Source organism: Entelurus aequoreus, linkage group LG04 (genome assembly GCF_033978785.1).
Source record: "Entelurus aequoreus isolate RoL-2023_Sb linkage group LG04, RoL_Eaeq_v1.1, whole genome shotgun sequence".
NCBI classification, from domain to species: Eukaryota; Metazoa; Chordata; class Actinopteri; order Syngnathiformes; family Syngnathidae; genus Entelurus; species Entelurus aequoreus.
Genome location: NC_084734.1, coordinates 75,400,041 through 75,411,947, shown reverse-complemented (window position 1 = coordinate 75,411,947; position 11,907 = coordinate 75,400,041). Strand labels below are relative to the sequence as shown.

At 38.3% G+C, this 11,907-nt stretch overlaps 1 protein-coding gene across 2 annotated transcripts in view; it reads right to left on the bottom strand.

Moving 5' to 3' along the window:
- Nucleotides 1-11,907, bottom strand: part of pdlim7 (PDZ and LIM domain 7) — a 77,340-nt gene that overhangs the window by 769 nt on the left and 64,664 nt on the right. For both annotated transcript variants that reach the window (XM_062045705.1, XM_062045706.1), the window contains exons 8-10: nucleotides 10,231-10,411; nucleotides 9,960-10,080; nucleotides 5,547-5,662 (exon numbers count right to left, since the gene is read on the bottom strand). In XM_062045705.1, the coding sequence (XP_061901689.1) occupies nucleotides 5,547-5,662; nucleotides 9,960-10,080; nucleotides 10,231-10,411 (418 nt within the window). The remainder of the gene's footprint in view (nucleotides 1-5,546; nucleotides 5,663-9,959; nucleotides 10,081-10,230; nucleotides 10,412-11,907) is intronic.

Here is an 11,907-nt window from a genome sequence, read left to right as displayed (position 1 = left end):
TGAACTAAAAGAAATAGATGAAATAAAAATAAAAATGTTATGAAAAATACAAATATGTCTAAATGAGGCTCAACTTTCATCAATTGTGAGACTTCATCTGATCTAATCTAGGATTAACTCCACAAGTACGCTATGCTGTGACATGTTTTTCCTGTATTTTCATTTGAATACATTTGTCTTTTAGTTGCAAATAAACCAAACCGTCCAGTTGCTGATGCCCTCAATGAGGACAAGCGGTATATAGAAATTGTTTATTTACAAGTGATGAAAAATATGATGACAACCCTATAACCAGAATTGGCATTTATTGCAAGGCATGACTAATCAGTACGGAGAGTGTTATATTTACTCTATACCAGGGCTTCTTTAGCTTTTTGACCTCAGGGCCCAACTTTTCCACTACAGAGGGGCCCGAATTCAGGAGATGGGGGGGTGTATATTGTAGCGTCCCGGAATAGTTAGTGCTGCAAGGGGTTCTGGGTATTTGTTCTGTTGTGTTTATGTTGTGTTACGGTGCGGATGTTCTCCCGAAATGTGTTTGTCATTCTTGTTTGGTGTGGGTTCACAGTGTGGCGCATATTTGTAACATTGTTAAAGTTGTTTATACGGCTACCCTCAGTGTGACATGTATGGCTGTTGATCAAGTATGGCTTGCAGTCACTCGTGTGTGTGTAAAAAACGCACATATTATGTGACTGGGTCGGCACGCTGAATGGAGGAAAAGCGAACGTGACGACAGGTTGTAGAGGACGCTAAAGACAGTGTCTTTAAGTCACGCCCCCAATATTGTTGTCCGGGTGGAAATTGGGAGAAATTTGGGAGAATGGTTGCTCCGGGAGATTTTCGGGAGTCTCCCGGGAAAATCGGGAGGGTTGGCAAGTATGCCCGGGACCCACTCTAATATTAACCCTGAATTAATAACCTTACTACTGATTTAAATCGTATTCAATAATTAAATCTAACCCGACTTACCTTTTAACCGGAAAACCTTGCTAAATAATATAAAACTCAGTGTTCATCACAAATATTATTATCAAGGTTTAGGTCAGGCTGATTACAACAAAAATTACTAATCAAATATACTGCAACAGAAACTGATGGAAATAAATGCACATACGTAGTGCTAAAATAAATACATTCTAATTGAATTGATAAATAATAATATAAATGATTCTTAAATAAACTGTTGATAAAATGTAAGTACAAATAAAAATACACCTTATTAGCATACTTGCCAACCCTCCCGAATTTTCCGGGAGACTCCCGAATTTCAGTGCCTCTCCCGAAAATCTCCCGGGGCAACCATTCTACCGAATTTCTCCCGATTTCCAGCCGGACAACTATATTGGGGGCGTGCCTTAAAGGCACTGCCTTTAGCGTCGTCTCTCACCTGAAAAGGAGACTATTATATGTGTCTCCGTTATCCATAGGTTTATCTATAACCCATAAAGTAGGCAGGCACGGAGCTATTTCTCTCTGCGTGTGTTTATTCCAGCCGGCACGTTAATACACTGACACACATCATCCGGATTCCCATCATGCATTGCTTCAAAACGACGGCAAGTAGTAATGTCCAAAATTTCCAGCCGGACAAACAATATTGGGGGCGTGCCTGAAAAGGAGACTATTATATATGTCTCCTTTATCCATAGGTTTATCTATAACCCATAACACGGTGGCCGAATGGATATAGTCACTCATGAACGGTCAGAGAAGCACAACGCAGTATTATGGGCCACCTTGCAAGCAACATCCCGTTCTCATTAGCGGATGTTTTCAACAAATCCGTGAAGGATATGTTCCCGGATTCAGAGATCGCTCGCCAGTACTCAAATGGCAGAACAAAGGCTACTCAAATAGTGAAAGGTAAGTGTTTTTTTTTTTTTAAGTAAATAGCAAGTACAGTACAGTTAGTAGAACAACTGTGTTTTCATTACTCTGTACTGTACTGTACTATATATATATATATATATATATATATATATATATATATATATATATATATATATATATATATATATATATATATATATATATATATATATATAAAGAAATACTTTAATTTCAGTGAATTCTAGCTATATATATACTCCTCCCCCCGGCGGGAAGAGGAAGCCAAGGGAGTGAAGGATGGGAGTAATGTGCTCATGTTTGCACACTCAGTGTTTTGGATGTATTGGAGCCGCTGCAGGCTTTTGCTCGGCGTCCCCATGAGAAGACTGTAGTCCAGCCTGGAGGAGATGAAGGCATGGGCCAGCTTTGTAGCATTAAAAAGGGAGAGAAGGGGGCGGAGTTTAGAAACGTTGCGGAGGTGGTAGGAGGAGGTCTTGTGGGACTCAAAGGCAAGTTTGGGGTCCATTTGTACGCCAAGATTAGTGACTGCTAGTGAGAGAGGGATATTGGGGCCAGAAAAGGTGGCGCTGGTTATAAATAATGATTTGGTTAGTGCAGGATTAATGCTGACGACAAGTTGTATTTTGTCTAGAGATGTCCGATAATGGATTTTTTGCCGATATCCGATATTCCGATATTGTCCAACTCTTAATTACCGATTTCGATTAGAGATGTCCGATAATATTGGCCTGCCGATATTATCGGCCGATAAATGCTTTAAAATGTAATATCGGAAATTATGGGTATCGTTTTTTTTATTATGGGTATCGTTTTTTATTTTTATTAAATCAACATAAAAAACACAAGATACACTTACAATTAGTACACCAACCCAAAAAACCTCCCTCCCCTATTTACACTCATTCACACAAAAGGGTTGTTTCTTTCTGTTATTAATATTCTGGTTCCTACATTATATATCAATATATATCAATACAGTCTGCAACTCATTCACACAAAAGGGTTGTTTCTTTCTGTTATTAATATTCTGGTTCCTACATTATATATCAATATATATCAATACAGTCTGCAAGGGATACAGTCCGTAAGCACACATGATTGTGCGTGCTGCTGGTCCACTAATAGTACTAACCTTTAACAGTTAATTTTACTCATTTTCATTAATTACTAGTTTCTATGTAACTGTTTTTATATTATTTTACTTTCTTTTTTATTAAAAAAAAATGTTTTTAATTTATTTATCTTATTTTATTTTATTAATTTTTTTAAAAAGGACCTTATCTTCACCATACCTGGTTGTCCAAATTAGGCATAATAATGTGTTAATTCCACGACTGTATATATCGGTATCGGATGATAATTAAGAGTTGGACAATATCGGAATATCGGATATTAATTCCGATATCAACCGATACCGATACATACAGTCGTGGAATTAACACATTATTATGCCTAATTTTGTTGTGATGCCCCGCTGGATGCATTAAACAATGTAACAAGGTTTTCCAAAATAAATGAACTCAAGTTATGGAAAAAAATGCCAACATGGCACTGCCATATTTATTATTGAAGTCACAAAGTGCATTATTTTTTTTAACATGCCTCAAAACAGCAGCTTAGAATTTGGGACATGCTCTCCCTGAGAGAGCATGAGGAGGTTGAGGTGGGCGGGGTTGGGGGGGGAGGCGGGGTTTGATGGTAGCGGGGGGTGTATATTCTAGCATCCCGGAAGAGTTAGTGCTGCAAAGGGTTCTGGGTATTTGTTCTGTTGTGTTTATGTTGCGTTACGGTGCGGATGTTCTCCCGAAATGTGTTTGTCATTCTTGTTTGGTGTGGGTTCACAGCGTGGCGCATATTTGTAACAGTGTTAAAGTTGTTTATACCGCCACCCTCAGTGTGACCTGTATTGCTGTTGACCAAGTATGCCTTGCATTCACTTGTGTGTGTGAAAAGCCGTAGATATTATGTGATTGGGCCGGCACGCAAAGGCAGTGTTTCTGTACTTGGAAAAAAAACGGAGTGCCTTTAAGGTTTATTGGCGCTCTGTACTTCTCCCTACGTCCTTGTACCACTCCGTACTGCGGCGTTTTAAAAAGCCATACATTTTACTTTTTGAAACCGATACCGATAATTTCCGATATTACATTTTAAAGCATTTATCGGCCGATAATATCGGCAGTCCGATATTATCGGACATCTCTAATTTTGTCACAAACAAGTACTTCACATTAGATTACTTTTCCATCCATTTTTTACCGTTTGTCCGTTTCGGGTTCACGGGGGTGGCTGGAGCCTATCCCAGCTGCATTCGGGCGGAAGGCATGTACACCCTGGACAAGTCCATTCTAGGCGGTTAATTATATAAATAGGTTACTGTTTTTCATAACTGCCATTGTTCTCTTTTTGACTAATTTGACACTAAAAAATAATAATAGTATGTACGATTCCTGCTTTTATCGTATCAGATCAATATCGGTATCAGGCAATACTCAAGGCTCAAATATCGGTATTGTATCAGAAGTTAAAAAGTCCTGGACATCTCTAAAGCTCACACAATCATTGATGGCACGTCTGCAAGGCAAACTAGTTGTCATTCATCTTTGTTATCACAGGAACTTTCTTATTTACCTTTAATCCTGAAAGGCACTTTTATTTGGCAAACTCAATCTACTATTGAAAAAAAATTTATTTTAGCTCACAACCATTACATAAAAATCCACCAAGGGAGTGAGGGAATGACTGATATAATTAACTCCCTAAAAAATGCGATGCCTCTGATACTTTCTGACCAACGATATGAGGAAATGATGTCCATATTCCCACAATGATAAACATATTGTTAAATTAAAGTTCTCTCGGAAGTGTCAAAAAGTGAACCTTATTGTATTTATAAAAACAGATTTTTAATACAGCCCTTGTATTGGAGCTCTGGTAGTGCAGGTGTACCTAATGTTGTGACCAGTGAGTGTATTTACTGCTGACGAAAGTTTCCCTATGAGGAAGGTCTTACACTGCAAAAATGTAAATCTAAGTAAGATTAAATATCTCAAATAAGGGTGATATTTGCTTATTTTCTGTCTGATAAGATAATTCTTATCACGAAGCAGATTTTATGTTAGAGTGTTTTGCTTGTTTTAAGGGTTTTGGTCCTAAATGATCTCAGTAAGCTATTACAGCTTGTAGCTTAGATTTGATTAACTATATTGAGTAAAACATGCTTGAAACTAGAATATCAACTGTTGCAAAGCTGTGTCATCAACACTCACAAGTATAAAACTACTTTTTTAAAGTAATAATTTCTTACTTCAAGCATGAAAAAAAAAATCATGATGCCGAGCGCAATATCATTATGTCAAGATAATGGCACTAGCATTTACTTAATTTAAGAATATTTTTCAACATATTTAGCAAAAAGGTCTCTTTTTTTTTCTACCAAGAAAATTGCACTTGTTATAGTGAGAATATACTTATTTTAAGGTATTTTTGGATTCATTGCGGTTAGCTAATTTGACTTGTTTTGGAAAGTCTTGAGAAGCTGAATTTTCTCGTTCTATTGGCAGATAATTTTGCTTAGTTCAAATAAAATACCCCTAATTTTTGTATTTTTTTTTCTTGTTTTGGAACACTGACTTTTTGCAGTGTAGATGTTACAGTGTGAGAGAAAAAGATCTACTTCAACAAGAATGACTTACAGCACAGACAAAGCATGAATCGTGCCAGCTGTAGCCCAAAGCTTCCAGAAAGCGATCCCCGGCATCGATCTTGAAGTCGCAGCCGTGACATTTGGTTCCAAACATCTTTTCATAATCTGAAAACAGAAAGAAAGAGGAGGTGGTAGGCAGACTTTTAGAGGGTAAGGTTTCTATGACCTTCTAAGAGGTCCTCATCACCTTATTTCAACACCACTCGACCATCACACTTGGTTCTTTTGCGCTGCTTTCATCCTCTGGACAAGTGCCCGCTTGATGAAGACGACACTCCAAGTCGTTTTTACACTTAAGCGCTTTTGTTCAGTCACCGAGGGAGGATTAAGGCGGAAGGTGAGCTGGATTGGTTCATCATGGTGACTCTGTGCAAAGTCGTCTACCGTTACGACACAAGAGCTGCACCATCCCTTAAAAGAGGCCGAGTCAGCGCAGCTGTACTAAAAGGTATTAAACGTTCTACGTGAGCAACATGAGGGCTGCCATTAAGCAGCATGCCAGCTAAATCAGAGAAGATTTATTACACAAACAGACCAGAGTGTCAGGATTTGCTCCTGAGAGGTTTTACTTATGTCTGTGTTATCCAATGTTGGTTTAGTTCCTGTCTAGCGCTCTCATTTTTGTTCTATTTCTCGTTTAGTGTTGCGTCCTTCAGTGACTTTACCACCGCTCCTCAGCGCCATTCTCCTCACCTGCGTTAGTGATCAGCAGTGTTGGGACTAACGCGTTACAAAGTAACACATTACTGTAACGCCGTTACTTTCAGCGGTAAATACCGTATTTTTCGGACTATAAGTCGCAGTTTTTTTCATAGTTTGGCCGGGGGTGGGGCTTATACTCAGGAGCGACTTATGTGTGAAATTATTAACACATTACCGTAAAACATCAAATAATATTATTTAGCTCATTCACGTAAGAGACTAGACGTATAAGATTTCATGGGATTTAGCGATTAGGAGTGACAGATTGTTTGGTAAACGTATAGCATGTTCTATATTTTATAGTTATTTGAATGACTCTTACCATAATATGTTACGTTAACATACCAGGCACGTTCTCAGTTGGTTATTTATGCCTCATATAACGTACACTTATTCAGCCTGTTGTTCACTATTCTTTATTTATTTTAAATTGCCTTTCAAATGTCTATTCTTGGTGTTGGGTTTTATCAAATAAATTTCCCCCAAAAATGCGACTTATACTCCAGTGCGATTTATATATGTTTTTTTCCTTCTTTATTATGCATTTTCGGCCGGTACGATTTATACTCCGGAGCGACTTATACTCTGAAAAATACGGTAGTAATCTAACGCGTTATTTTTTATATTCAGTAACTCAGTTACCGTTACTACATGATGCGTTACTGCGTTATTTTACGTTATTTTTTATGTAGTATTGGCTAGAAACTGAGAAGATCTGAGTGTGTTTTATTGGAGCGCTGCAGAAGAGGCGACGGAGAAGAGGCGCGCTCTGTGTGTGTGTGTGTGTGTGTGGGAGGGGGCGTGTCTGTGATTTTTAACAAGACATCAGGGCGAAGCCGAAGCCGAGTTTCTTAACATGGAGATATTCTCACTACTTTTCTTTTGTCGAGCACAAAGAAAAGAACATTTTAGTTAAATGTAAGTTGTGTCTTGGATCAAATATCCTATCTACTGCCCAAAACAGCAATTCAAATCTGCTGAAACAGCTACAAAAGCAACATGCTTCGACAAAGCTAGTAAAGAGAGACACACTTTACCTCCTAAGCAACAGCGGCTGGATTTTAACGAGGCACTGCTAGCCAGGACAACATTGATAGAACCATTGCAGCGTGTGTGCTAGAAGACATGCAGGCTATTTCTACAGTGGAGTCACCCGCTTTCAGGCAGCTAATTAGCATGATACCGGGCGTCAAATGGCACCTGGACAGTGAGTACATAAAAATGGAAAGCGAGCTAAAGAAGACACTCCAAACTCTGCCTCTGCTCATCATTCATCACTGAAGGTACACACTCTCTGTCAATTATCTTATATACTCTTTCATTCTAGACTTCTAGAGTGTTTGATTATCACACCACTAAATGTATAGACTATAAAGTTCACAAACATAAAGAGGGATCCTAGTGGGCCAGGCCAATCTTTCCTTATCTCTAAACTAAAACTGGGGAACTGTGTAGAGTGTTCTGGGCTTCAGACATTATTTTATTTCAGAATTAGGCTTTGTGTATGTAGTGTGTGCCTTCCTTGGTTTACAGCTATGTTGTTATTATGCTGTTTGTTACTTATGTATGTTATGTTGCAGCTATTTAAAATAGTTTTGTCAATTTGTTCTGGCCTGAAACAAATTGGCCCTTTGAAACATATCTTTGTCTTTGTGTGTTGTATCCAGACCACATTGCTTAGCAGAGTTCAGTGATGCAAATGCATGTCAAGTTGATCAACAGATTGTATTATTCTCCAGTGCAATAACAGTACTGAAATAAAGGCTAAGGGCATTAAAGGAGGCCTTAAAAAAAAAAATATATATATATATATAAGTAACTAAATAGTTACTTTTCACAGTAACGCATTATTTTTTTGGTGCAAGTAACTGAGTTAGTAACTGAGTTACTTTTGAAATAAAGTAACTAGTAACTGTAACTAGTTACTGGTTTTCAGTAACTAACCCAACACTGGTGATCAGGAGACCCACCTGCTTGTGATCACTAATCAGAGGTGTTTATATAACAGCCTCACTGTCCAGTTGGATCGTCAGTTAACGTTGGTGTCATGTTTGTTTCACATTTGCTTTGCTCATGCTATGCCTTGCTCAGGACATGATGCATTGCTTCATGTGTACCTGTTGCACTAGTGATGCTAGTTAAAGACATTCTTACCCGTACGTCATCCGATGTAATGCGCAACCGTGACACAGAGCGCATAGAAATATACCAACAGAGTACTGAGCGACTGCAGTTCATGCACACGCATTCATGACGCAGACTAATAATAGAGTTTAGCTTGATATTTGAAAAATATACATGGAAATAATTCCTGCAGGCTGGATATTTTCCTCCAAAACACAGCTGCACGTGAATGTCACTGCACCTAATGTGGCGTGACATCCTTTTAAAGAGCACAAAGAGTGCAAATTATTTAGTCACAAGTTGTGACAGAGGCTGTTGCCCTTGTTTCCGTGCTTGGAGCCATTAGCAGATTTGCACAAGACAAAATGTGTGAGGTATGTTCTCATGCTAGGATTTTTCAGTCAAATATTCTCTCCATATAAACAATATACTGCCATACTGTATTAATGTGCTGTTTAAGCAAGTAACACTATGTGTTAACTAAGTTTTTGTGTGCTTTTTTCTGCTTCTTTTGTGTGTGCAGTCAACGTTTATTTCAGAGCTGTCAAAGCTAAAGCGCTAACATTAATTTCTTATAACGGCACTATTTTTTTTTATGTGCCACTAACTTGCCAGGGATTAATTTGTGACCTTGGGTCCTAACTAAAAAAGCGTATAAAAGTACCTGCGGCGTAGCCACAAGCGGGAAAAAACACCGAGCATGAAGACTGAGGAAGCACCCCGGCGACACACACACAGCCAAGCATTTTTGAGGGAGTATGTTTGTGTGTTTTGTTTTGAACTGTTTAAAAGGCATGTTTAACAAACAAACATTTGCATAGCAAACTAATTGTCCAGTCCCATGTTGATAATATGAACAAAACATATTAAAGAAAAAAAACTTCTGTGAATTATGAGTTAACTACAGACAAAATGTAATTAATCGCGATTAAATATTATCATTGTGTGACAGTCCTAATTAAATTAAGCAGGCTATTGCAAGAATATTGTGGCATGTTGGGGTTAGCTGGGTTCGTTGCAGTTTCTCTCCTGTTTTGTATTGAATGATATCGCTATAAGCCGTCTACACCAGGAGTTATGCAGGGCTAAGAATTTATAATAAAAATCGGAAACATCCATCCATTTTCTGCCACTTGTCCCTTTTAGGGTCGCGAGGGGTGCTGGAGCCTATCTCAGCTGCATTCGGGCGGTAGGCGGGGTACACCCTGGACAAGTCGCCACCTCATCGCAGGGCCAACACAGATAGACAACATTCCCACTCACATTCACACACTAGGGCCAATTAATCATTTATATTTTAATATGAATTATAATATAAAAAGCTTAAATTATTAAGCTATTTTGCTGTACTAGTTTTCTTTTTCCTTCCCACAAATCATCTTCCAAAAGCCATATGAATATTGGTCTTTGTCCTCTACACATTGAAGTCATGTTTAGACTCACAAGTCCAATTTCCACACATGAGATCAACTCACAGAACAAGAGGAAAACTTTGTGTTTTTTAACCTTATAACATCACTTTCCATTTGTATGCAGGCTGCTAAGCCTTAATGGCGAGAGCACAGTGGATCGTCACCTCTCTCGCAGTAAGGTTCTCCCTCCTCCATGTAGAAGGCCTGGTTCCTAACAGGAGTCTTGCAGGCTGCACACTTGAAACACTGAACGTGGTAGGTCATCTTCAGGGCGTGCATGATTTCCTGATGAGGCACAACAAGCTTGTAAATCTTTTAACAACACCTCAGCTACAGCGTGCATGCCTTTACATCTTTGAGGGCCTCTTTAAAACAGCAGCACCTGCTAAGACGTTAGGTTTTAGGATTAGGAAAGAGCCAGCTCTGTTCTCTTACCCCAGTGATCTTCTTTTTGCACTTTGCACAGTTTGGTGCGTAGCGGTTATCGTGGCACTTGGTGCAGAAGACAGAACCTCTCTCCTCAAAGAAGCCGCCTTCCTCCAGGACCACCTTGCACTGCGAACATGTGAACTCCTCAGGGTGCCAAGAGCGTCCCAAGGCCACCAGGTAGCGACCCCTGAAGGACATGACAGGAAACATGGGAAGTGAAGCGTTCCCTTTTGAGGAAATAATACCAAACACTGGAAATCTTTTAGTAAGCATCTGAAAGGGCTTTATAAATGCATTGCTGCAGACAATCACAATGCAAAAAGTCAGTGTTCAAAAACAAGAAAAAAAAATACAAAAATTAGGGGTATTTTATTAGAACTAAGCAAAATGATATGCCAATAGGACAAGAAAATTCAGCTTGTCAAGACTTTCCAAAACAAGTAAAATTAGCTAACCTCAATGAACCCAAAAATACCTTAAAATAAGTATATTCTCACTAATAACAAGTGCACTTTTCTTGGTAGAAAAAAAAGAGACCCTTTTGCTCAATATTTTGAAAAATATTCTTAAAATTAAGTAAATGCTAGTGCCATTATCTTGACATAATGATATGCGCTTGGCATCATGATTTTTTTTTTTCATGCTTGAAGTAAGAAATTATTACTTTAAAAAAGTTGTTTTATACTTGTGAGTGTTAATGACCCAGCTTTGCATCAGTTGATATTCTAGTTTCAAGCATGTTTTACTCAATATAGGTCATAAAATCTCAGCAACAAGCTGTAATATCTTACTGAGATCATTTAGGACAAAAAAACCCTTAAAACAAGTAAAACACTCTAACATAAAATCTGCTTAGTGAGAAGAATTACCTTATCAGACAGAAAATAAGCAAATATCACCCTTATTTGAGATATTTAATCTTACTTAGATTTCAGTTTTTGCAGTGCACAATGTATCCCACAATGCCACAGGACAAATACTGGATAGTTATATGGTATTCCAGTGGGTAAATTGAAGAAAGTATGTTATAGTTATTCTACCTAGTGGAGAATAATTCCAATTCCAATTGAAATGTGTAACAATGCGTACTAATATGCCATATTTGGGATATTGTCGTTATTGTGAGCCATGTATCGTGAGGTACCGTAAGATTCCCAGCTGTACCCTCAAGTACTGTAATGAACACACAAAAAAATACCTATGTAAGATACATACCAAGAAAACTACACTAATTTCTGTTTGATATGCTTTTAATAATAGCATTTTATCAGACAATTAGTCATGATTTATTTTTAAAAATTGCAACTGGAAATGGAATACAGTTTCCGCGGAGCAATCTAATAGACGCAGCAATGCAGATAAGCAGAATTCCTCAACTGATTTTTTATAATAATATAAACAATTGCTGAGTAAAATTCATAGGGCTAAATCATAAATGCCCCAGAAGCCAAAGAAAAACAGTACATACAAATCATGATTACTAGACAGTTTGAATGGCAAACCATAGGGCAGTTTGTTACGGTCTGAATTGAGTGATGTTGGTCCAGACCGCAGGATACAGAGAGAGCAGGCAAAGTGCAGGTAAAGGTAAAAACCCTTTTATTAGGGAGAACACCGCAAAAAAGTGCAGCAGGGAAGTGCACTAAAAGCAACAAAGCATGGGAAGCAGGGTCAAAGCTATGC